Source organism: Ananas comosus, linkage group 11, assembly GCF_001540865.1.
Source record: "Ananas comosus cultivar F153 linkage group 11, ASM154086v1, whole genome shotgun sequence".
Taxonomy (NCBI): Eukaryota; Viridiplantae; Streptophyta; class Magnoliopsida; order Poales; family Bromeliaceae; genus Ananas; species Ananas comosus.
Genome location: NC_033631.1, coordinates 12034673 through 12060396, shown reverse-complemented (window position 1 = coordinate 12060396; position 25724 = coordinate 12034673). Strand labels below are relative to the sequence as shown.

General features: G+C 36.0%; 4 protein-coding genes across 7 annotated transcripts; 2 read left to right on the top strand and 2 right to left on the bottom strand.

Moving 5' to 3' along the window:
* LOC109717651 (pollen-specific protein SF21-like) lies at positions 1481-4838 on the top strand. Of its 3 annotated transcripts, none has more exons than XM_020243521.1 (11): positions 1481-1590; positions 2083-2182; positions 2321-2418; positions 2551-2639; positions 2725-2785; positions 2909-2995; positions 3082-3159; positions 3245-3301; positions 3406-3461; positions 3557-3692; positions 4072-4838. In XM_020243521.1, the coding sequence occupies exons 1-11, from the start codon at positions 1537-1539 to the stop codon at positions 4291-4293; spliced, it is 1038 nt and encodes a 345-aa protein (XP_020099110.1). In that variant the 5' UTR covers positions 1481-1536; the 3' UTR covers positions 4294-4838. The 3 variants fall into 3 exon arrangements, with proteins under 3 accessions (XP_020099110.1, XP_020099112.1, XP_020099111.1); XM_020243522.1 differs by having other exon boundaries at positions 1558-1590; positions 2502-2639; XM_020243523.1 differs by lacking the exon at positions 2725-2785 and having other exon boundaries at positions 2962-2995.
* LOC109716996 (thiamine phosphate phosphatase-like protein) lies at positions 5770-7620 on the bottom strand. The gene is made up of 4 exons (XM_020242634.1): positions 7375-7620; positions 7062-7183; positions 6740-6941; positions 5770-6331 (listed from the first exon to the last, which is right to left on the bottom strand). Exons 1-4 carry the CDS (start codon positions 7513-7515, stop codon positions 5984-5986), a joined length of 813 nt encoding a protein of 270 aa, XP_020098223.1. The 5' UTR covers positions 7516-7620; the 3' UTR covers positions 5770-5983.
* LOC109717278 (probable starch synthase 4, chloroplastic/amyloplastic) lies at positions 13770-20913 on the bottom strand. Of its 2 annotated transcripts, XM_020242955.1 has the most exons (17): positions 20545-20913; positions 19963-20173; positions 19779-19860; positions 18643-19684; positions 18517-18568; positions 17806-17928; positions 17634-17709; positions 17370-17554; positions 17058-17252; positions 16900-16971; positions 16332-16541; positions 15610-15735; positions 15310-15459; positions 15106-15167; positions 14945-15020; positions 14295-14511; positions 13770-14219 (listed from the first exon to the last, which is right to left on the bottom strand). In XM_020242955.1, the coding sequence occupies exons 1-16, from the start codon at positions 20673-20675 to the stop codon at positions 14335-14337; spliced, it is 2970 nt and encodes a 989-aa protein (XP_020098544.1). In that variant the 5' UTR covers positions 20676-20913; the 3' UTR covers positions 13770-14219; positions 14295-14334. The 2 variants fall into 2 exon arrangements, with proteins under 2 accessions (XP_020098544.1, XP_020098543.1); XM_020242954.1 differs by having other exon boundaries at positions 13770-14511.
* LOC109716980 (60S acidic ribosomal protein P2A-like) lies at positions 21822-22739 on the top strand. The gene is made up of 3 exons (XM_020242614.1): positions 21822-21992; positions 22077-22312; positions 22414-22739. The coding sequence occupies exons 1-3, from the start codon at positions 21905-21907 to the stop codon at positions 22438-22440; spliced, it is 351 nt and encodes a 116-aa protein (XP_020098203.1). The 5' UTR covers positions 21822-21904; the 3' UTR covers positions 22441-22739.

Here is a 25724-nt window from a genome sequence, read left to right as displayed (position 1 = left end):
TCCACGGTGTCGACGTCGACGCCGGCGAAAATGTATCGTTATCGAAGGCGACAAAGAAGAAGGGAGAGGGAGAGGCGAGAAGGGCGGGGAAGAGCGGGGAAGAGCGAGAGAGGCGTCGTGGTCGGAGACGGTGGAGGAGAATCGGGGAAGAAAAGAAAAGAAAAAAATAAAAAAAAGAAAGTCGCGGCGCGGCCTTGGCGAGGTCGGAGGCGAGGAAGGTGGGGGGTGCGTGGGCGAGGGCAAGGGCGAGGGCGAGAGCATGAGGGTGAGCGGCGATTCCGCCTCCGCCTCTGCCTTCGTTACTTTTTTTTGGCGAGAAAAAAAAAAGAACGAGAGAAACGAAGAGGCGAGAGAAAGAGGAAAGAGAAAAAAGAATAAGGGTATTTTGGTCAGTTTGCTGAAAATACGGACCGAATCTGTAAAAACAAAAAAGATGGCCCAGTTTTGTAAAAGCCCAAAATAAATAAATTTTTTATACAAATTGGCCCATTTTTTTCTACATTTCTAATTAATTAAATTATTTGTTTGAAGTTTATCCAGCTTATTATAAATTTTTTAAAAATATTTTTATTATACTTTTATCTCAAAATAAAAAAAAATGAGTAGTCTAAAACATAAATTGATGTGGTGTAACTGGTACAAAAAAAAACCCACCTCATCAAAACTATAAAATTCACCCGCGTGAAAGAAAAAGTAAAAGATGGTTACAACATCGCTTTCACTTATATTAGATCTTTACTTATGGATGAACAACGTTCAATCAGCTCCTACCTAAAAAATAAGTGTTATAGAAAGTAATTTGGATTACGTTCTCATGCCGTACATGATTCGTTTGCGACACGTCAGAGTGCAATTTTCTTTTTTTTTGAGAAATAGATAGCGAGATACCTGCTTCATTCATTAAGTAAAATAAATTAGACATGCAAAGTGGAAGCAGCCTCGACCCCCGAAAACAAATAAAAAAAATAGTAAGAAGAAGTGAAAAAAAGAAAATAGGGGAGGAGGGAGGAAGTAGAAAAAGAAGAAAAGTAAGATGCAGAAAGCTAAAGACAGATCATTGTAACTCGTTCGAAGCCTTCGTTAATAGATTAACACGTGCCAGAGATCGAGTATAATTTTCTAAATCACAAAATTACGAGGAACACACAGTTCAAACCACAAGAGAGTAGAATGATTGGGTTGTTTTAAACTAGCATGTAAAATTAGTCCACTAAATTATAATTCTTTTCGTAAATCTAGACACTAAATTACTTTGTTATATATACAATGTAAAATTAGTCCATTAAATGATTGGCTTATTTTAAGCTAGCATGTAAAATGATTGGCTTGTTTTAAACCAGCATGTAAAGTAATTTTTTTCGTAAACCCGTGTAGCGTCGGTGGACCGAACCGGGTTCGAGAAACTCCAGAATCGAACCGGAATGTGAGCTACATAACTCTATATATGTACAAACATGCGCGAGCGAGAGAGAGGGGGGTGGTGGGTAGGGGGGAAACGGGTTTCCTCTCGCCGGGGTGGGAAACGCCCGCGGGTCGATGGGGGAATCGAGCGGGTCGGTTTCGGTCGACGCGTTCTCCTTCGCCGGAAAGGTTAGGGTTCTTCGCTGTGTATACGTTTTTTTTTCCCTTTTCTCTCTTTTTTTTTTTAAAAAAAAATTGTTTGTTGTTTAATCCCATTCCGTTTCCGACAATAGATTTTTTCATTTCTCAATCCTAGAACAGTTTTTAGCACGCTTGTTGCATTTTGACCCATCATCTTTACTTTCTTTCTCTTTTTTTTCTTTTTTTTTTTTTCTGTGGGTTCATACTCCAGCTTAATTTTGAATTTTATTCCTATGTTCTAGAGAAAGCTATGAGATCTGATTAATGCTATACACACAATAGTAATCTTACATTTTTCTCCTTTTTTAATATATATTTTTTTTGGCTAACAAGCTTACATTTTGCGAAGAGAGAGGTTTAATTTATGGGTAGAACAATTTTTCCGTGGCATTTATTGCGTTGCAACATTCCAATTGTAGTTGCTTTATCCATTTTTATCATTTAATCATTTGTGTTGATCTTCCAATACTCTGGCACCAGGAACATATCGTTAAATTGAGCCGCGGCGCCGTCGCCGTCGCGGTTTTTGGTGACCCGGAGAAGCCCGCACTCGTAACCTACCCGGATGTAGCTCTAAATTGTATGCGGATTTCTATCACTGCTTCAAATTTAATCTTTTTTACATGAATTATTGTAATTCAAAAGATCGACCTGATAAGAACTGGGCCAAGAATATATTTAAGAACTGTAATGCTAATGATTTGATCGGAAATTTCAGATGCTTCGTGCTTCCAAGGATTGTTTTTGTGCCCCGAAACGGCGTCGTTGCTGCTCCACAACTTCTGCATATACCATATCAGTCCTCCGGGACACGAGGTCCGTGTCCTTTCCGTCGCAAATTTCAACTCCTTTCGGAACTTACGCTCGTGATCTATGCAATTTTTTTTTGTGGTGAACAGGTGTTCACATAAATTTTTCCTTTGTAATCCTCCTCAAGTGCTCTTGCAGTTAGGGGCAGCTTCGATTCCCCCGGAAGTTCCCGTCCCTTCCGTTAATGATTTAGCGGATCAAGTCGCAGATGTTCTCGACTATTTTGGGTAAAATTTAAAACTTTTCTCTATCTACACTTAGTCTTGGTGGCATGGAATTAGATTCATTTTATCTTTGTTTTGTTATACGTAGGTTGGGGTCGGTAATGTGCCTGGGGGTTATGGCCGGTGCTTATATTCTCACACTTTTTTCTGTATCTTTCTTTCTCTCTCTTTCTCTCTGTGTCGTATTTTTTCTGTATGCATACATGCAATATATTGCTTCTGCTATTGCTTTTCCGCAGTTATGTTGAATGTAATTTGGTAATTGTCTCCAGATCAGACATAGCTCCCGTGTTCTAGGATTGATATTGGTTTCTCCTATTTGCAGAGCTCCATCTTGGACAGAATGGTTTTATAGCAAGGTTCGGCACTAGATTTCTACATGTTTCCGCTTTGTAATTCTTGTTGAGAACTTATATTGAATGACATTTATTCTTCTTTTCTTCAGGTAGTGTCCAATTTGCTCTATTTTTATGGGATGTGTGGTTTGATCGAGGACTCGTTGCTGCAGCGCTACTTTAGTAAGGTTTGAGCCTTTAGTTTCCTTTCTTAATTATGTAAATGAAATTTTCACGATGGTTTGATGGTTTTATCCGTGAATTTGATAATAGGAAGTTCGCGGCGGCACAGATGTTACTGAATCAGATATCGTACGAGCCTGTAGGAGTGTGAGTGCTTATGTTTATCATTCAGTTTTTTTTTTTTTAACAAATGCACGGTTAATAGCTTGCTTTTAACTTTGCTTTGGTGCCTAATATCTTTGCCTCTACAGTTGCTCGTAGAGAGGCAAAGCACGAATATTTGGCGGTTTCTTCAATCGATTAATGGGTAGCGCGCTATACAGACCTTGTTATTTGCAATGTGTGTGAGCAAATATTGTTGCATGCAAACATCTGATGTTGCGATTTTCTAATGATTATCAGGAGATACGACATTTCGGAAGGATTAAGGAGATTAAGGTGCCGGACATTAATATTTGTGGGCGACAGCTCTCTGTACTATTCTGATGCCCTCCACATGGCTTCCAAGTTGGACAGAAGATACAGTGCCTTGGTTGAGGTTTATCCTGAAACTATTCATCTTCTATGTTTGTTACAGAGCAGAAGAAGCCTAGTAGTATTTGGCACTTTATAAACAAGATGTTAAACTCATGATTCCAAAATCATGAAGGCCAACTTGCTAATATTTGGCGCATCCATAACAGATGCTGTATTGGATACGATACCCAGTACATGCTTTACGGATATGTGGCTAATGCTTCTTTTACTTTGCTTTCCATCGTGGCAGAAACTCCAAACTTTTCAGTTTGGAAAACGCTCTGCTAGTGGCGGTTGTGGCTTAAAACTTACGCAGAAGCAAAAGGCCAAATGGGCGTTAGGTGGTGCAGGACATATCGGTTCTACATCCTTTGATATGAACCTTTTGAAACTCAATGCAGGTCCAGGCATGCGGATCGCTTGTTACAGAGGAGCAACCGCATGCGATGCTGATACCCATGGAGTACTTTTTCATGGGATACGGACTGTACCGGCCAAGCCAACTCAGCGGCAGCCCCCGCAGCCCGCTCAGCCCCCCGCGCATCAGTCCTGAACTTCTATCACCTGAGAGCATGGGCATCAAGTTAAAACCCATAAAGACGAGGGCCTCGCTGCAAGTTTGATCTTGATTTGGCACAGGCATCGGCGACAACGCTTCTGTGGGGAAACAAAAAAGGTAAAAGAAAAGAAACAGATTTAGGAAGAGTAAAGAGGATTGTAAAGAGCAAAGAGCATTCTATTCCATTCATCTGTTACTATCTAGCCTTGTAAATCCTCATTATTTAGTGAGACCCAATAAAAATAATGATGATTAACATTAAGACGTGGATGCTATCATAAATTATTAAGCATTCTACTTTTTGGCTTTACATCCATGACAAGCATCCAAGCCACCATGTACTTTATTATGCCTTTCAACTTCCCAAAGGAATGTATAGCTAATTATTTTTGGGTATGTGGGTGGCTGTGGTTTCTTTCTTTGTCATAAAAATTATATTCTCATCATGATTTGTGTGAGATTCTTTGCTTCACTGGCACAATTGTGGAATCCTCACTCACTACTGATCTTATCTGTGAAGAGCCAATTTGTGCTTCCTTAAAATGGCCTCTCAGATGATTGTAATTGAGATGTGTAGAATAATAATATGACAGGGATTTGTTGGCTCCCTGCAATTTTGACCCTTGTTGTGGGGCTTCAATAGTAGAGTATGGAATACATCTGAAGCTGGAATTGTTTATGCTTAGGCCAGGTAGGAAACATGAACATTATTCTTATACTAGTGTTATCCTTTTCTCTATTTTTGGTGGGTACCCTGGTTTTATTCTGTGTGTTATATTACTTTGTTGTTCACACAGAAATCGAAGCTAAATATCCTGGAGTCACAGTTCCAGTTCATAATAAGTCTTCTTGTGATAGAAACGGAATAATTCACGTAAACATATGAATAATTAGTCTTTCCTGAACAATAAAGAGCAAGAGAAATAAAGAAAGCTGTCTCTTCAAAGTCTTTTAAGACTCAATCAAAATCTTATTTCAGACTTCTGCTATTGCTATCAGTGAAAATAAAACCAGAACCAAAAAGGCACTTGCGCCCTGCGCGAATGTTGGGCCTCTTCAAACGAGATCGATAATTTCAGCCCAGCCCATTATTTTGATTAGTATATAACTTCATCCTTTTCAGCCTCTACCCTTTCCCTTTGTGCACTTAGGTTAGCATCAGGTTTGGTTTGGGTCTCGATGCAGTCATAGCCTCTTTTTTATGGTGTCTTGGTTGGGGAAATTCTATTCTAATTGCATCTTAGTTGGTCAGCAACTCTACTATAACAGCTTCGTATCATTATCTCAAAAAAATTTTAAAAATAAAATTCAGATTCAACAAAGCATAGGAAAATCTCGATTGCCTTTTCAAAAAAAAACAACATGTCATCTGAATCAATGAGCATCCAATCACCAACTCATAGTTCTCATTCGGTGAAATATCGTTGTTTCTTATGCAAAAGAAAAGGTCAGACATGGATATCGCGATGATATAAAATAGAAAGTGATCTACATTTGAATTCTAAGTTTTGTATAGCATCATAATCATGTGTGAAGTAAATTTGAATGCAAATAGCATGTTTGTTTCAAACGTAAATGCCAAGTTACTTCCATTCGTCATTTAATAGCCACCGAAGACAATACTTTCCTGTTTGTTTCTCCCCTCAATTGCATATCAACACATATGCAATGCCTAAAAAATTAAAATTAAAAATAAAAACTACATAACATAGCCTAATTTCTCATCAGTTATACTCAAATCAGAGTCAATTTGGTTAGTGAGGAACCCGTAGAGCCACGGGCCTGGTTTCCTTTGGCGACAAAGGGATCGAGTCAAACTTGAACTCGACCGACATCAAATCTGCAACAATTGCCTTATTGATCAGCTGCTTGAGAATCCTCGCTTGCTCCTCGCCGGTACTCCACTCATGAATCTCTGCTTTGAGAAGCTGAGGATTGCTTCTGATGAGGTCCCATAGAGGGAAGTGCTTCCGCGGCATCACGTAGTCTGATTCACTTAGCTTAAGAGAAGGACAGTAGTCTCCCTTTCCGTCACCTAGGTAGATAAAGTGCTTCTTCCCCTCGGCCGTAACCGATGCGCGGATACGTTCAATGATCTTACCCTGTGTTCACGGTGTCCGTAGTTAGCAATTGAAGTCACCAGTAGAAGATTCCTACCATAGCAACTTTCCAAGATACTACTACTATTACTTCAAAGTTGTAGAGTAAAATCTTTTATGAAATTCTTTTATCTGAGTCCTAAAACTTGGTTGAATTCAACATAAGTTGATAGGTCCAATAAAATCAATGTGCAACATATTGGGATTGGTGAGTATTGACATTAAACTACAACTTTGTTCTCTATTATATTCCCCTTAAATTGGATACATCAAAATGACCACTACTCTACTTCTCTGTTCTATAGAAGAGAATCAACACTAACATTATATATATATATATATAAACAAATTAAATTTCCTATAGGATAGAAACACAGAAATATATAAATATTAAATGATTAATCAAAGTACCTTGCACATGTTAGGAGGGCAGAGGCTACATCCATGGGGAGAAGTGTTGAAATCATGGTAGGGGAAAATCCTAAGCCTCCCATCCTCATCCACATAGCTAGGGTTAGTGTTGATCTCAGAGAAGCACTCGAGGATCCCATGGTGTTTGAGTATTGTCTCAATGAAGAAGAGGTTTGCATCACTCACCACCCTCAGATCACACCTACACAAAAATAAATAAATAAATAAATAAATAGACAACAACAAGAATTAAGCCCAAAATCAAATACCTAATTGTTAAAATCAGCAAAAAATCATTCAAAAAAAAAAAAAAAACGCTTACCCCATAGCATAAGCTGATCTAATGCCATCAATGACGTGGGGATCCAAAGGAGCCTTTTTTAAGCACTCAGCAATGTCCTCAATGGACTTCCCCTGTGAATGCAACTCCCTCATCATCCTATCCTGTAACAACACAAACATATATATATATACATATAATAGTTAATTAATCTATCCAGTGAATTAATTCTTTGAGAAGCTTTAGGATTTCACCAAATCCATCTACAATTCGTCAAATCAACAGCTCATAAACAGTAGAAAAAAAAAAAAAAAAAAAAACTTAACCTACAATTAGATGCAAAAAGCGCACGCACCATGAGAGAGTTCCACGGCATTGTGGGGAGGAGGCGCTCGAAGAGCTCGGTGGCGCCCAAGCCATCGACGACCCAGTTGTCGCTGTCGCAGTCGATGATCGTCTTGTCGAAGTCTAACACCACCACGATCTTATCCGCCATTGTCGGGCTCGAATGTAGCAGACGAAGACGAGGAGGAGGGTTAGGGTTTGAGGAGCGGGATCGGAGCTTAAATTCGTGGTGAGTTTTGAGGTGGGAATGGTCGTGAAGGGTATTTATAGCCAGGGGAGGACGAAGTTGCAAAAAGGAATATTACAATGGATTTGGAGGGAATATTACGATGGGGTTGTTGGGGACGATTATTTATTTGATTAGCATTAATCTCTTGCTTTTTAGTTATTAATACCACTATTATTGGGATAAAACCGTGAAAAGGAGTAAGTGGTGGTTATTCCGCGAATGTTCCGTGGGGGTGAGGAATAAGAATAAGGCACTTTTTTTACAAAACAACGATCCAAAATTTTATAATTTATGAACTAACCCTTTTAAATTTATATTTGACAAATTAACTCTCGAAAAACGGTGAATCATTCACCGCATTCTAAAATTCTTTTAAGGTCTTTTAAAGACGGTGAATCATTCACCGTCTTTTAAAGACGGTGAATTTTTCATAATTTTTTGAAAAAGAGAAAAAAATAAAGTTGTTAAAATTGTACGTAGATTATACGGAAAATAAAAAAAGTGAGGTTGTTAGGATTGTGTGTGAAATATTAGAATTTTTGTTTAATTATTAGAATTGTATGGATAGATTATTAAAAATTTATTAATTATTAGGATTATATTGATATATTATTAGAATTTTTAAATTGTTAAAATTATATGTGATATTTGATTATTACGATTGTATGAATAGATTATTAGGATCGATTGTTAGGATTGTATGGATAAATTATTAAAATTTTTAGATTATTAAAATTATATGTAATTTGTTGAAATATTTATGTGGTTGTTAGGATTTTATAGAAATAAAATAATAAACAAGTGAGAGGTGATGAATAATTCACCGCTTTTTTTAGAAGGTAAAGGCGGTGAACCATTCACCGTTTTTAAGAGATTAGTTTTTTAAATATAATTTTGGTAAAATTATTTCGCAAATAATAAAATTTTAAAAAATTATTGTATAAAAAAGTCCAAGAATAAAAATAAGTGGAGGGATATTCTCTCTCTCTCTTTTTTCTTTTTTCTTTTTTTTTTTTATTTTGAGGGAGTTGCTGATGAACGCATAACTCTCGCACTAGTGAGTTTTTAATTATTTTTAGTAAAGGACCTAAATTTAATTTAATTTAATTTAATTTTGTATAAAAATATTTTTAGTTTAGTTTTTTAATTACTTTAATTAAAATTTAGTAAAACTACCGTAGTAAAATAGGCCTCTCTGTTTTATTTTATTTTTTTAATTCACACTATCTTTACAATTATTTTATTAAACAATAAATTTTATCGACTATTAGTCGTAAGCTGGTGAAATTTTACTTAATGACTATCTTAATTAACAAAATTTTACTTAATTTTTTTTAAAAAAAATAAGTGTTGAGAAAGTAGATGGACGCAAATAACCTGCAGTTGAGGGGGGTTTTTCGTATATTTGTATTTTTTTTAATTTTTTTCTGTGGCCCTAAATTCGCGCGCGTGGGAATCCGCCCAAATGGGAGGAAAGGGAATATTCGGTGCGGGGGGGAATCTCCCGTGACCAAAATAGAAAGAAAATACGCAACACATATATTATTGTAAGGGAAAACTTCAAAAAACCCCCTTTAGTTTCATAGTTTTCACTTTGCTTCCCTGTGGTTTAAAATATATCAATTTGCCCCCCTGTGTTTCTTTTTTCTCTTTTTCTTATCAATTTTATTATTTTTTTTCTTAAATCAGTGATAAAGTTAAAATTAAAAAGTACTAAAGTAAATATTTGATAAATCTAGATGGGTATCTGAAGTTTTTTGTATATAATTTAATGAAATATTAACGAAAAAGCTACCGAAAAGATAAAAACAAAACCACAGGGGGACAAATTGGTACACTTTAAACCACAGAGTATTAAAGTAAGAAACAATGAAACCACGGGGGGTTTTTTGAAGTTTTCCCTTTTGTAATAATGAAGCCCTTCTACCACCTACCATTGTTGAACCCTCAATTGAAATTGAAATTGAAATTGAAATTTGTTGTTCTCCATGGCTTCTAGAGACCTGATGCATGTGTAAACCTACTAGAAGCAGCCTAATGACTCTTTTATTAGGGTCTCATGTTTGAAAAAATCTAGAATGTACCGGATATATTGCTGAAGTGACGTATTCGAATAATGAAATTATCCTTTATAGATTGATACGTTCCATTATGATTAATAGAAAAATATTTTTGTCGTTCTTTTTTCTCAAATAGAGAGATGTGATTGACTTGTTATTAATGATATGATATAAGTGTGATACAGTAAATTTTCTCCCGATGATTCATATATAAAATTTAAAATTTAAAATTTACTTGTTTCGCATTTTAGTTGAGTTTATTTCGAAAAAGTGGACTAAGCGGATAGTTTGTTATATTTCTCTCATAACAAAAAAAGTTTCGGTTTTTGTTTAATTCAAAGTTTAGTATTTCTTTTTTTTTCCTTGTCTTTTTGTACCATGAGGATTAAGAATTGTGAAGTGGGGCTCTTAAGGCTTTTAAAAACATAAAAATAGGGTTTTCTATTTGGCAATGGTACTATTATAAATCTAATATCGAAAAAAGTTGATTGTAGATATTAAATTTAGGGTTAATTTCATAGGTACCCTCTCACCAACCCCTAATTACATGGATACCCTTCAAAAATTATTAATATCAAAATTACCCTCCAAATTTAGTAAAATTATCAAAACTACCCATGTTACTTGAATTTCAGAAAAAATATGGCCAAAATACCAGTTTTACCCCTCTCACTCTTACAACAATTATAATACATATTTTTTTATAAGTATTTTTTAGTTTAATTTAATTTGTTTTTTATTTACAGTTTAATTTGATTATTTTTTCAAAAAAATTATGACTATGAGTTTTTTTTCATATTTGTCTTTTTATAGTTTACTTTGATTATTTTAATTATTTTTTCATTTAAAATAGAAAACTATCAAAAAAAATTTTCAAAGATAAAATAGAAAACTATCAAACTATATATAACATAATATAAAGATTTAAAAAATAATCAAAGTAAACTATAAAAAGACAAATATGAAAAAAAACTCATAGTAATATAAATTAAAGCTACAATAAAGAATTTTCAAACTACATCTAAAACAATATAAAAATCTTAAAATAAATCTAACAAAAAGTATCTAATTATTCCATTTGTAATTAAACAAATAAAATGAATATATACTAGTTAAATGAAATAAAATATAGACATTAAACTAGTTAAAATGAAGACAAATTAAATTAATTAAATTAAACTAGAAAAATACTTATAGTAAAAGTATATTATCTTGGTAATAAAATATATATTATAATTGTTGTAAGAGTGGGAGGGGTAAAATGGGTATTTTAGCCATATTTTTTTTAAAATATAGGTAATAAGGGTAGTTTTGATAATTTTACCAAATTTGAAGGGTATTTTTGATATTAATAATTTTTGAAGGGTATCAATGTAATTAGGGGTTGGTGTGAGGGCACCTATGAAATTAACCCTTAAATTTATGTACTTTTAAAAGCATCCAAAATAGACTTAAAAATGTGATACNTCAATGTAATTAGGGGTTGGTGTGAGGGCACCTATGAAATTAACCCTTAAATTTATGTACTTTTAAAAGCATCCAAAATAGACTTAAAAATGTGATACTCATAAAATTATATTTAATAAAGACAGCTTAAATTTATTAAGTTAAAATATACTCAATATAATAATTACATTTGATAAATTTATGCATAAATATTTTTTAAAAAAACTTCGTTGAAAATATTATTATTATTATGAGTAGGGCTATTATACTATTATGAGTATTGAGCCTTTCGTACTTATAAGTTGTTTTCAATGATAGAGCTTCTAAATCGACGATTCACTCCGTTAAATATGATCTAAAGTATTTGAAACTTCTAGAAAATAAATTTCGCGATTTTTCGAAATTATAATAAAGTCCATCAAGCGGGTATAAAATGAACGATCAAAATCGAACGATATTTTAAAAATGGATGATCGAATCCTTCAATTTAAGATCAGAGTTATTGATCTTTATCTAGGTAGTGAATAGAATTTTCTATCAAAAATTCAATCTATTCGGATTCTTTTGCACCGTTAAACTAGCAAGTATTTCATACCGGCCGTTAAAAATTGTCAATTTTGTGAGCTTTTGATCGTAAGGTAAATGATGTCGAAAAATTATAAAATTTGATTTCTAGATGTTTCAAATGCTTTAGATAATGTTTAACGGTGTGGATCGTCGATTCAGAAACCCTATCATCGAAAATAAGTTATGAGTACGACGATCATACTCATAATAGTATAGTAGCCGGACTCTATTATTATTATTATTATTATTATTATTATTTAAAGCCTTCACCTTGCAACTCATGCAAGAGCTTGTCTCATATAATCCTAGTCATGAGCGTTGAAGTGATCTCAACATTTCTTTTTCTTTTTTTTTTAAATTTGCTCGTAGGTTTTTTTAATTTAAACGGTGGAGCTTGATATAAGCAAGTGATGTCGCCGTTGAAGGAACTACTTATGCGGCAAAATGCCACATTGCCACCTCGCAATTAATTAGAGTAAAATTGTTGATAAAGATATTAATATTGCCGTAAACAAGTTGTATTATTCTATTATTCATATGTATCCTCTTTACAAAAATGACGCGCCCCGTGACAACACGAAAAATTGAAGTGTGAAAATAGACCCACTTATTTTGTTCATCTGGAACCAACTTCCTTGCATTATGACATTGAGAAACCAGTTTTAGACTCCTCATACCTAGTACAATTAGTTAAAAATTTAATAATAATTAATAATATCTGATATCTCAAATTTGAAGTCTAATTATTTTATATTTCTAGCTCAATTTATTTTTTTTTTTAAATAAAGAAAGCAACTGACTTGCTACATTTTTCTCCAAAACGAACGAAAAAAAAAAGTTTCGGACCTATTTGAACATATGGTTCACTTGCAAGTTTCCAGTATAATTTGAAATTTTAATTTTGATTTAATCATCTAAATAATCAGTGTTATAAGATTTAACTAAACCTGCACTAGATTTCCAGAGAATGCTGAAAAATTAGCCATCACATAATCTGACAAAAAACTAATAATTAATTTAGTACATAGCAACTTTTTTTTTTTCTCACACAGCAAACATCTTAATTAGAGTCATCACATACATACAGTACAAATAGAGATTACCAAACACATGTCCATCTACTAATAATTAAAGAGAGATGTCTGAGCAAAGTACTCTTATTTATGAGAACCAGTTGTTTCCCAAAAGAAGTTTAGAGGCTGATTATGGTACACCACTAAAGGAATCACGAGAGTTCAATGGGTGCGGCTGGTCCTCTGGAACTTTATTCCATGATCTTCTAGATCATCAATTTATCATACGCTACCAACACACCCAAATTGTAAAAGCATAAATCTTACATTTTATCAATTCAAAGACCAATTCTTCACACTAGTCTTATTAACTTCTTAAAATTTTAAAAACTGAGTTAAAATTTCGGAAAGCGTGATATAAAATTTAGAAAAAACTTTAAATACCACCCCTGTAGTTTCGCACTTTCTCATTTTAATACCGTGTGGTTTAAAGTGAATCAATTTAGTACTCCGTGATTTCATTTTTCTCTTTTTATTATCCCTTCCGCTAATTTTTTTCATTAAATCAGTAACGATTTAAAACTAAAAGTAACTAAAGTGAATATTTGATAAATCTAGATAGGATATTTAAAATTTTTTGTATATAATTTAACAAAATATTAACGGAGGAGTTGACAAAAAGAGAAAAATAAAATCACATGGTACTAAATTAATACACTTTAAACCACAGGGTATTAAAGTGAAAAAATGTAAAACCACAAGGAGTGATATTTAAAGTTTACCCTAAAATTTATATACTACTTTTAGGTGCAGTGATTGGTACTAGTTCTAAAATTTGTCGACATCTCGAATACGGGTCGACCCACGGGACTCTCAGGGGACTGCAGAGTTCAATGGCTCTTTTATTTGTCTCGTGAGAGAATCAAAAGCAAAAGCACTAAACTGAACTTTGTCCCCCTTCCTTCACTATTTTACAGTAGCTTATATCCACAGACGCGCACACAAACTACAGCAAAAAAACTAAAAATATTGCGGAATTTTTTTTTTTGCAGAAAATAGTTCCTGAAAAATTGTTTAACAATACATCAAATTTCTTCTTCAATATGCCACGTATAATTCAAGGACTTAAAGTCAGACATTTGTTTCTTTTCCTGCTATTAAGTGACATTTTGAGCAATTTCTATCAAACAAATTGTCATTACTAGTGTCACACTATGCATTTTCACTAGCCTAAACATATTGACATTTGTTTTACAGTACGAGTTACAATTCAACAATAATAGAGGTGTTATATATCTATCGTACTTACGTAACATTACTCATGTTGTATTAGCCTATGGAGTATAGTAGAAAAGGAACAAAAAATATGGCATCATTGCGATGTAGAGATACCTCTCCCTTGAGTAGAAACTTTTGAAACAACCGAATGCCCAGCAACCGCCCATGTTGTAATGAGACCATATTCAACTTCATTGTTATCTTCTTCCCGATTTAATCAGAAAACCCCCCCTCCGGTCAAAGCCAAAAGATGCAATGAAGCCTGCGATGCATCTCAAGGAGTACTTAAAACAGCAAGGCCGATTATACGAAAACTAGAGCAGGTTTAAGTACGGACTGAGTGAGAGGCCAGAATATTAGGTCAGTTGAAGAATCATCTATGCACGAGCTGAAGCCCTTGCCCTAGCCACGGACATTTCATAAAGCTCTTCGTATTGTGCAGCTGAAGAATCCCAACTGAAGTCCATTCTCATGACCTTCTGAACAAGTTGTTGCCATATTTCTGGATTTTGGTTGTAATACTTGAATGCCCGTTCCATTGCACTGCTTAAAGCCTGAACATGAAACCACCAATAGAAGTGTGAAACATTAATCCCAAAGGAGATTTTACATAGATAACTCTGCAAAATCATATATTTACACACATAACCATTAGACTCTGAGTTTTTATATATTACCTGTTAAAAATGTAGTTTATTACAGAAGAAATCTTACGGTCTATTAGGGAGTCATCCAACAAATGGATGAGCATTTCTTGTGTCTTTGAAAGAGCATATTTGAATATTCATTTTTTAAAAAGGTATATACATTTATAGAGAAGTACACAAGGCTATGTATGTGCAAATATCCCTATTTAAAAAAACCATCAAGAAATCTACCACAAGAATGACTACAAATGAATAATTGCCAAAGAAAGCTCCTTCAGAAAAAAAAAAAAAAGGTCTCATCCAAGCACTTCAAGGAAATAAGACAGAGAAGATATCCCACCTGCTCATCAGGCTTTACAAATGTGAAACCATTTCGAAACTGCACTGGTATTGTTTTGTCATCAATGTCAAAAACGCTGCACAAAACCGTGAAGGACAATTAACCAATGTCTTAGAAGTATCTATCTCACAACACTTGAAGTGCACAGGCTGCAACCTTACCTATCATTCAGTCCACCAGTTTTTCTCACAATTGGCACGGAACCGTATCTCATTGCTATCATCTATAGACAAGAGAGGACAGTAAAATTTTAATGCATGAAATCATCAGTAGAAAAAAGTCAGAAGACGGTAGCATTATATTGTTACGGGAAGAGACTTCATCTTTGCAGATGGTAAATGCAATATATGAATATGAAAGAGTACCTGAGTGAGGCCACAGGGCTCAAATATTGATGGAATTACAAACAAGTCAGATGCCGCATAAATCAAATGTGAAAGGGCATCATCATACTTCAGTAGCAACCTAACATGAGGGTTACTCTGGAAATGGTTTGCTATGCCCTCAAATTCTCTCTGCGATATAAACAAGTCAATTCTAATCAAAATGGATGAGACTGTCCAATCATGCTTCTATGAAAAATAAAGTGCACGTAAGAGAGACCTTGCTAAGAGGAAGAGGAGGTATATAACGTGAAATTCAATTGTCAAAAACAAGAGACATACTTGAATGTATGGAACTGGACTTGAACCTAGAAGCACAAACTGTCCACCTAATTCCAATGTTTTGTATATTGCGTGCCTGATGAGATGCACGCCCTTTTGTGGTACTAGTCTTGTGATACAACCGACCTGGTTCATAAAGCTTCAGTGATTTGACTATCCTTAAAGGACAAAGGATGAACAAATGAGCTTGAAAGGTAAGATAAACAGTGGATACAGTACTAATATGAAACAGCGAATGTGACACCATTGAAATGGTATGGACGTTCAAGTTTCAGGTCAAGGTTACTGCAACCATGACAACGTTGTCAATAACTCAGAAAAGTTTGATTCCAGCATATCTAGGTATGAATATCTCACGGTTTTTTTTTTTTTTGGGTCTATGCAGGTAGAATGCTGCTATCAAAGTGCATTGAAATCATTCATTACATTCACCAAAACAGAATATTATAGAATAGTTGACAAGCAGTATGCCATTCAAATATGAAAAGGAAATTGAATCATGTTTTACAAAAACTGAAAAAGGAAAGGAGGTAGATACAAGACAAGGTCCAAGTGTTTCGTTGGGGAAAGAAATTACATGAAAAAAAGAACCAATAGGGTACAGAAAAACATAGTCAATATTTTAATCCAACCTATTTTTGCGCCAATCAGCATGATTAAAGATAGCTGACTACGTGAACTAATTATCAATTGTCACATACAGAGTAAAATCAGGTTCTTACCAGTGGTTGAGAGGCATCTTTGGTGGACAAGTTCATATGCTTTCTAACTGCATCTTTATTTGCTGCTTTGCCCTGAAGATCGTCAGCATTATATTGAACTCTGATAAAACTATCACTAGAAGGATTCCATGTATCTGTATCAATTCCATTAAGAATTCCAACAAATTTCCTTGCATGGAATTTCAGTGTATCATTTAGGCCACGACCACCCTGTGAACCAGAAGCAGCACTTTTAGCACTCAACTTTTGGGAAATTCTCAAATCTTCTACTGAAATAATATGGAATATAAAATTGCCAAACACAAAACAACAACTACCAGTGGAAAAGAGAAAAGAAAAAAAATGGTGTTGTTGTCCTAATAGCTATTTTGCAGCTATTTTACATACTAATACATAAAATTATCACGAGAAAGGAATATGCAAAGATGTCCCAATAGCAACTTTTTATTCACACGTACTCAATGAGAACGGGAAGGAGGTCACTCTCAATCCCAACAATTTAGAAAAGAAAGTAAAATAGATTGATTTGGCAATGCTCGTGATACATCAAGATGCCAGAAAGTTATACCTCTGCAGAGCGCACTTCTTGAGCATACGTTGGTGATACAGTTGTAACAATGTTAGAATACACAATCGCGCCCTGAGATTTCAATTATTAAATAGATAAATTCACACACTCACAAAATTGCTAACCAATATGCAGCCTAATGTTTGTGATGTCATTACCTTAACAGTATTAATTCTATCATGTGCTGAACGATCCTGCATCCTATCAGGTCTGTTTAGGTGATCAACATCAAGGCCACAAGATGCCAACTCAGAAGCAGGTGCTGTTCCTTGATATTCGAAATTGTGACATGTAAAGCAAATTCTAGCAGAATCAAAACCCCGGGTAGCATATATATCCCAATAGAGAGGTGCCTGGAAATACAAACTCTTTATATCAGAAAAAGGAAGATAAGTATTTTAATTAGAGGTCTGAAACTCAATCAAATAGGAGAATCAAAACAAATTGAGTTGACTATTTTTGGCACCTACAACAAATGCTGTTTGCCAATCATGACAGTGGATTATGTCAGGTTTTTTCCCAGCTTGATAAACTAATTCTAGGGCAGCACGGCTAAAGAATGAAAATCGTTTAAAATCGTCATGCTCTCCGTAGTACTGTCCCCTCAAGAAGAACCTTGCCGGATGATGAGGCTCTATAAAATAGACTGGAAGACCTGCATATGACATTTTAGTTAGCCATGTTTTTTTAGGTATTTTAACGGGTGGTAAAAAGCTTAAAAGAACATTTTGAACCTTCAACAGTCCCAACCCAAATTTTATTGTTGAATTGCTGTCCATCAAAATACGACTGTACCACAACATCTAACACCTGCAAGCAACGACATTTGTCATTTTCGAAGTCCATGTACCGAAGGAAATTTTCAGGTAGCCATTGAATAGCATGAGCAATTTCTGAATTACATACCTTAAGATCAGTGATGAGTTCACAGTTCATGCAGTCATATTTGGGAACTACAATTTCCACTAGGTGGCCTTTCCTCTGAAGTGCTTTACACAGACCAGACACAACATCCCCCAGACCACCGACCTAAAGAAGCAAAATGTCAAAGCCATTTAGCACCGACTGGAGGAGTGGATACATTTTCCCTGGTCAGAATATCTACATTTCCGGCAGAAATATCAGGCAGATACACAGTCAAATAATCATAATTATGGGAGCCCAAGGTACTCATTTCAAAATGATATCTAACGACTGCTTGAATAGGTAAGCATGGTACATTACAACCAGATAGTAATTTTCATTGTTTTCAGGTACTCATGAATGGACCCATTATTTCATGAGAAACGCAGAAGGGATAAGCGGAGATATTTCTGCCAGAGTGGACAACTGCAGCAGTTCTGACATAACAGTGTACACAATCACAACATATGAAGTGCTAAATTAGAAGCTCAAAACAAGTGTAGCTTAACATAGATGGTTAGTTAACTATTCACAGCTTATAAACCTATGTTTTATCTTTTTTCTTTTCCTCTTTCGTGTGGATCCAGATAACTCTATATTCCATCTTTATAAGCAAAAAAGACTAGACAAGAGAACAAACGATCTTGCAATCTTGTTATACTTGAGTGAAGGAAGGGGGGAAAAAGAAGAAAAAAAGGTGGTATACCGCATTACCTTTGCAACAGGAGCCATCTCTGCTGCTATGTGGACAATGTGCAAGCCTGGACTGCAATGACCAAAAAAGCTTATCTTAGAGGATTCTCTAATACCAAAAACCTATCAAAAGGAAAGAAGCAGTACCTTGTCCCATGTAAAGTCAATTTTAGGAATTTCGCCACAATTTCTCTCTCACCCATTCCTTTGCATGCCAAATATGCATCACGAATCTGACTATCCCTCTTCCATACCATTTCTCTCAGCAACTTGGCATCGTTGGATGATATTTTCTTCTCAAGAAACCAACCATCAACAGTAAGAAGTAATTGGCTCCAGAATTCCCCAGGCATATCATTGCTGTCTAGTTCAAGTGATCTCCTTTCGCTTTCCTCTTTTAGTTTATTTAGGGCATCCTGAAATTCTTTAACTGATTCTTGATATAGTTCAATTAGAGAATGCATTTCTTGGTCAGATATTTGAAGATGCTCCTCTAAGGTTTTCACTTTCTGCTGCAAAAGCTCATCAATATACTCAGACTTCTCTAATTGGAGCTTGGATTCATTTATAGCTTCAAGAGAGGCTTCTAACTTTTCAACCTTCTTTTGCAACTCATGGTTTTGCTGTAGAACTGAAGCAGCCTGCTCTGCTTGTTTTGTTAAATTATCTAGAAAGGTTTGTAAATTCCCAACCTTCTCCCACAAGGCTTTGCATTCAGATTGAAGGGGAACAAGTTTCATAACATCATCCTGTGAAATTGCAAATTTAGACTCCAGCTCTCTGAAGGAAACCTCCAACGTGGATCGCTCTTTCTCCAGTATTCCCACGCGTTCCTCTGTTTCCCTGACGGCAGTAAGTTTGGACTTGAGAGTTTGTATGTCATCCTTCAATACCATATTCTCTTCCCTTAGAGCATTGAGTTCAGCACCAAGAGGAGATTCACTAGTATTAACATCAGTCCCTCCCTCACGAGTATCTCTTAAAACCATTCTTCTTTTCAGCCTTTCAATTTGATCTTCAAGAAGTTCCACGTTTACCTTCTCTTGAGCAGCAACTTTGAGTTGGGCATCAGTTTCCGCCAACTTCATCTCTAAAACATTTATTTCTGCTTGCAAAGACTCCTTTTCAGCAAGTAATTTGTCAGCATCTTCAAGGGCACGGACACGGGCTTGATTGAGAAGCAAAATATCTGATGCAAAACCAGTAATAAATTAGGTAACATGCAAACGTTACATATAATAAACGCCTGCAATAACAAACTTTAGATGCCAAGAATTGCCTACTCTTTTGGGCATTTTTTATCATTCCTATCAAATCTTCCGGCCGAACATTTGGTAGCTCCTCTCCACCTCCAGCTTCCTCAATCTATCAGTAAATGTAATTAATTGAACAAATTTTACAAATTATGCAACAGTAATAACTAACAGAACAGATGCTGAACATGACAAACATGATGCAGAATAATACCTCATAATTGTTCGCTCCTATCTGACCTGTCTTGCTAGTAACATCAGTTTCAAGAATAGTGCCTGACAAAGTATTCTGTCGATTATGCAGGGTAGAGTCGCTAGTGGAGTCCGGAGCTTCATTCTTTTCTTCGCCGGGAGGCTGAAAGGCCATATTTAATGGCGACTGCTTTGGAGAAATTCTTTTAGCTTGCCGTTTTCTGTGCTCTGAACTGCAGATAATACCACAGTAGTAGTCAAGCACAGGTAAACAACAGGACCCCCATATTACAGCATTTACTAGTTAATTTCAAATGTTGATACATTTAAATCTGATACAATGATTTTGAATAGTCCAAGTAGTTTGATCGATTACTACTCGATTGAAAGTAGTTTGATCGAGAACACCAATCCAATATTCCAATCTAGAAAACAACAACAAGCATCACACAACACAGTCATTCATCCTAAGCACTTGGAGCAACAAGAAACACATATAACTCCCACAGGACAAGTAATTACAGTACAATTAAGAATCATCAAGGGCGAACAAGGGGACGATCACGAAGATGAGCGGAACGGAGAAGGAACCGAATAGAGAAACCTGAGATTTCGATGCCGCGTCCTGCAAATGACAGGGAGAGAGCGCCGAGCGCAAGCGACCGGGAGGCGAGGACAGGGTGCGGAGGAGGCGAGGCCATGGACGATGACGAGGGAGATCGCCCCCGCTGCCATGGGAGGAGGGATTGGAGCTACGAAGAAGAGGAGCGGGAAGCGAGAGAGATAGATATATATAGGGAGCTAATGCCCTATCGTGGAATCGAGAAGCTTCTCGCCATGTTGAGCTCGATCGAGCTCTTCATCGCACTTCTTTTTTTTTTTTTTTTTTTTTCTTTTTTTTTTTCTTTTTTTTTCTTTTTTTCTTTTTGTTTGGGGCATGAGGAAATATTTGAAGCTCGGAGAGTTCGTGCAAACCCGCACAAAGCTTATCGGCCCCCTTTGTGCGCTTTTCGCGTACTTCATTTTCCGGTAATAAGAAAATGGTCCCTGAGTTATATTGTTTCTGCGATTTAGTCCCTATACTTTTTTATTTAACGCTGGATTTTCTTAAAAATTTTATGTACATAGTAAAGTAATTTAGATTCTCAATTCTCAATACTAGAGAGTTGTATTAATTGAAGAGCCCGGCTATTATACTCTTTATGAGTATAGTTTCTTTTATACTAAAAAATTTTCATCCATTAAATTTATTTTTTTAATTATTTATTCCTGTTAGATCATACAATTTAACCAACCATCCATTCAATTCTGGAAGACCACTATTATTTTAATCGTGTATTTTTTTATCCAACGATTAAAAATTTATAAGTATAAAAAATCTATACGCATAAGAGTATAATAATTCTACTCTTAACTGAGCTTGCAAAATTGCTCAGTCTGTCAAGTTATAGTTCACTTAAAATTTGTCACCCTTTATCTACAGTAATTAAATTTATGTTTAATGGCAGAAAATTGCTATTAATAATATAAGAATTTATTTGGCATTGTTTTTAACCGCTAAAAACCAATGATATTCGCGTGAGTCGTGATTCGACAAAGCATTTGGCGCAACCTGCAAAAGCATACGGATCTCCGACGAGTATAGATCACGCGTCGGATGTGTTTGGTGCGGTGGAATCATAACTCGTTGCAATAAAAAATTCAATAGACTCGGCATCGGCGGGCTTAGGCAATACTCGTGTGGGCTAATACCAACAAACATTAGTGTGTAGCTGTTGTAATGGACCGGAGCGGGTTGATAACATTTCACGGGTTGGTTCGAACCTAATCCGACCCGAATAGAGCGAGTGCGAGCCCGATAAGAGTCGCTACCCAACCCAGCGTTAGGGTTTTGCGTCGCTTTCGTTTACCTCTCTCTTCTTGTCTCTGTTCTCTACGCCGCCGAGGTTCTCGCGATCGCGAAGATGAAGGTGGTGGCGTCGTACCTCCTCGCCGTTCTCGCGGGCAACTCCGCCCCCTCCGCGGAGGATCTCCGATCCATCCTCGAATCAGGTTCGTCTCCTACCTCCGTTCTCCGACCTCTTCCTTGATCCCTCTCTTAGATCCATCTGATTAATCGGATTCGGTGATGCGTAGTGGGTGCGGAGGTGGAGGAGGAGAGGATCGAGCTGCTTCTGAGCGAGGTGAAGGGGAAGGACATCACCGAGCTCATCGCCTCCGGGAGGGAGAAGTTCGCCTCCGTCCCGTCGGGAGGGGGCGTCGCCGCCGTCGCCGTCGCCGCCGGAGGGGGAGGCGGCGCCACCGCTGCCGCGCCAGCCGCGGCGGAGCCCAAGAAGGAGGAGAAGGTCGAGGAGAAGGAGGAGTCGGATGAGGTGAGACGAGATCGATTCACTATATCTTAGTAAAAGGAAAGAGATGATAATAATAATAATAATAATAATATTGACTATAATCTGATATTTTGTGAATGCAGGATATGGGATTCAGCTTGTTCGATTGAGCATTGAGCGCGTCTTTTTGGGATTCAGATCGTTCTACAGAGTGTTTAGGTTAAATCCTTTCGTTGAGCACATCGATGTAGTCTTTTTTGTCGTATTTCGTTTGGGTTTTTAATCTTTTCAAATTCTAAGTGATGGAAAATTTTGATTATGTTGCAAAATGTTGCTTATTCTAGAAATTTTGAAGTACTTCAAATCATTTTCTCTGCTGTTGGCGTTTGGTATTAAGTTGAAGTATTTCATCACAATATTCTGGCAATTTAGCTGATTATAGTAATAACTGGGGAGTGTTTTGATTCGCCTAACTGTGAATGTGACTTGCTATCAAGTTTGGTAATAATAGTAACATTTGTTCTGATTACCGTCAATCACGGTAATACCGAAGAGATCAAACATTTATCTCAATTGAACAATGAACTAGAGAACTAGTCTTTTACAGTTCTTCGTAAATACGTGGGAGCAATTCAAGCTTGCCCATCTCTTTGATCGATCATTCGCCGGGATCAGATCTCTGGCGGTTGGAGGTAATTTATGCCTCGAAATGCATTCTTTTACACACACGGGTTTCCACCTTGTGTTGGAACATTGAAACCCAGCTTTCTAACTTGAACCTGCTCTTCAGCTATGGATTCTGCAGTCCCAAGTATAGTATTCCAATACCAACTAATGTCATTCCGGCGACGAAGAGAATGCCGGCGGGGTTCGAACCCCGGAGGCTTCGATCCTGATAACAATAGGAAAAAGGAAAAGATGATGTTCGAGCTTTTTTTCACATGTTAAGAGCTTTTTGGTGAGAAAAAAGAAAAATGTGGATTGAGGCAGGTAAACAAGATTGGAATGTAGTTCCTTATTTTGTGATTCAGAATTTCAGTTATATGTAGAAAAGCTATTATGTAGAGAAGACTTATTAATGTTTTGCTATACACCGTGCAACCCACGTGCGAACAGCGCTCTGTATAACATCTTGAATCGTAAACAGCAGTCCAAGCACAGCTTCACCACAAACAATCTATGAAAAGCGTGGGACTCTCGAACCAGTACGCCACAGATCACGTGCAGGGTGTGTTTGGTCACTTTTTGATGCACTGTCTTCGTTCATATGGGGTTTGTTGATTTGTTGGGCAAGATGGAGTGATTTTCCATGTCGTTGTTAGTTACTTGCAGCATCAGGAGAATGTAGTTACTCATACATGCATAGTAAAGAATCGACGAAGAGATGGACCTAATAGAAACGACCTAATAGAAAATGAGTTAAAGAATAATCTCAGCATTTGTGCTACATGTAGAGTGAATATAAGATGAACAGTATTACCAATGTCTCTAACGCAAATAGCAAAAGGTTTGATTGTTGGTACCCGAAGTTTCAAATTTGAATTCTAGTTGATTCATATTTATAGTTAAGCTTATTTCTAAAAAATAAACGAAGCGAATAGAATACTATCTTTCTCTCGGAAAAAAGATAAACAGTATTATGTGCATTGTGTAAAACCAAAAAAAAAAAAAAGATAACAATAAACCGAAGTATTCGTCATAAAATAGTAAGCAAATAATCCTATGATACAATTAGGATAACACGGGGAAGAGAAAATAATAATGAGCGCGTTGTGACTTGTGAACTGTGGAGTGGTGTTTTACCTGAGACATTGGAATCGGACACGTGGCAGCTGAGTGGCAGGTGATGCGGTGGGGGTGGGAGAGTGGCGCACCCAATCGCGACCGTGTATGTTGTCCCCGGGACCTTCTTGGGTGCACCCGGTGTTTACTGCCTGGGCACGGCCTAAGGAATTGGCCGTGAGCCACGGCCCAAGCCCACGGCCCGTTAGGCCCAAAGACCGACCCGCAATGAGGCGGGTTGGGGCCTGATTTGGGTCCACATAATGAGGAGAAACTTTTGCCCGCACCTGGTGCAACTGTATGCCTCATGCACCGTAGATAATTTTTGATGATCAGTATTTCTAAAGTTAAAATTCAATATGATAAATATATACCATCTAAAGAACGCATGGATAAAGTGGTTATAAGATTTGCAAATTTATTACCAAGACATTATGAAATTCTCAATGATGAACAGGGAAGAAATAGATATTCAAAATGTATCATTTCTCATGTGTAGGCATTTTGAATGTTATAAAACACACATGTATTATGAATTTCCGATGGTGTAATATATGAGATAAATTCAAACACCTGGCGCATCGGATAATACATCCATAACGGGGGACCGAATGCGTTCGGACATGATGAGGCCCGGCCCTCACCTCAGAACGTCTAATTAAGAGCAATATAATAATCTAAAGTTAACAATTTTATACTTCTGCTAAGATAACAATATTTAGTTGGTATTAATAACGAGTAGAAAATTTCGTCACTTATAAGCAGCGAAATTGTCCCGTGTACAAAAATATAATGGGGTCCAGTGTAAAAGAGCCTTGAAAGAGAGCAGGGAAGTACAAGTATCAGGATCATTTGTTTAAATTAATGCAACTTGGTCCTACCATTTTAGGATTAAGATAACATAAACACTGCAATTACTGATAGATTAATCAATGGTAATATTTCTAATCCAAATCGTAACTATTGCCTATTGCTGTAGTAACAACATGACAGGGTCAGAATAGTCAACATCTAGACCTATGCCTCTGACATTTTGTTTTCAAATCCCAAATTTGAAGCTCGAGTAACATCATTATGACACTTGCATAGATGAGATTACTTTAATAAGATGATAAGGAGGGTGAAATTTGAAAAGGTTATTATTTTCTATAAGGTGGGTGATGCCATTGAAATAGCAAGTTTTACCATTGGCCGAAAAAATACATGTTAATTTTAATTATTATTTACTAAATAAATTTAACGATTAGTATCATCAGTACTCTTTTTATAAGATGATATATTTTCTATCATTTAAATATATAATACTACAAATGTAATGAGCACTTAAATCAAATATATAATATATAGTTTTAATGAAGAATGTTATAGGCGGTTGTCATAAATTTATGTACAATAAAGTGCAAGATTGTAAACTCGAGAAAAATAAAAGAATACATTGTAATAGAGAAAATATACTTTACTAGGTCAAAACAACATTGGGCCTTTTTTTCTTAAATTAAAGAAGCAAACTTTAGTTATGTATTTATTATGTAACATGTTAGTTTATTTTGGTTGATTTTAACTTCACATTATATTCAATGCCCATCTAATTTTTGCAGCTAATGATCTCAGCATAGCTCCTTAAATAGCTATTTAGTGGCCCACCACTGTGAATTTGCTAAAATAGCCGTTG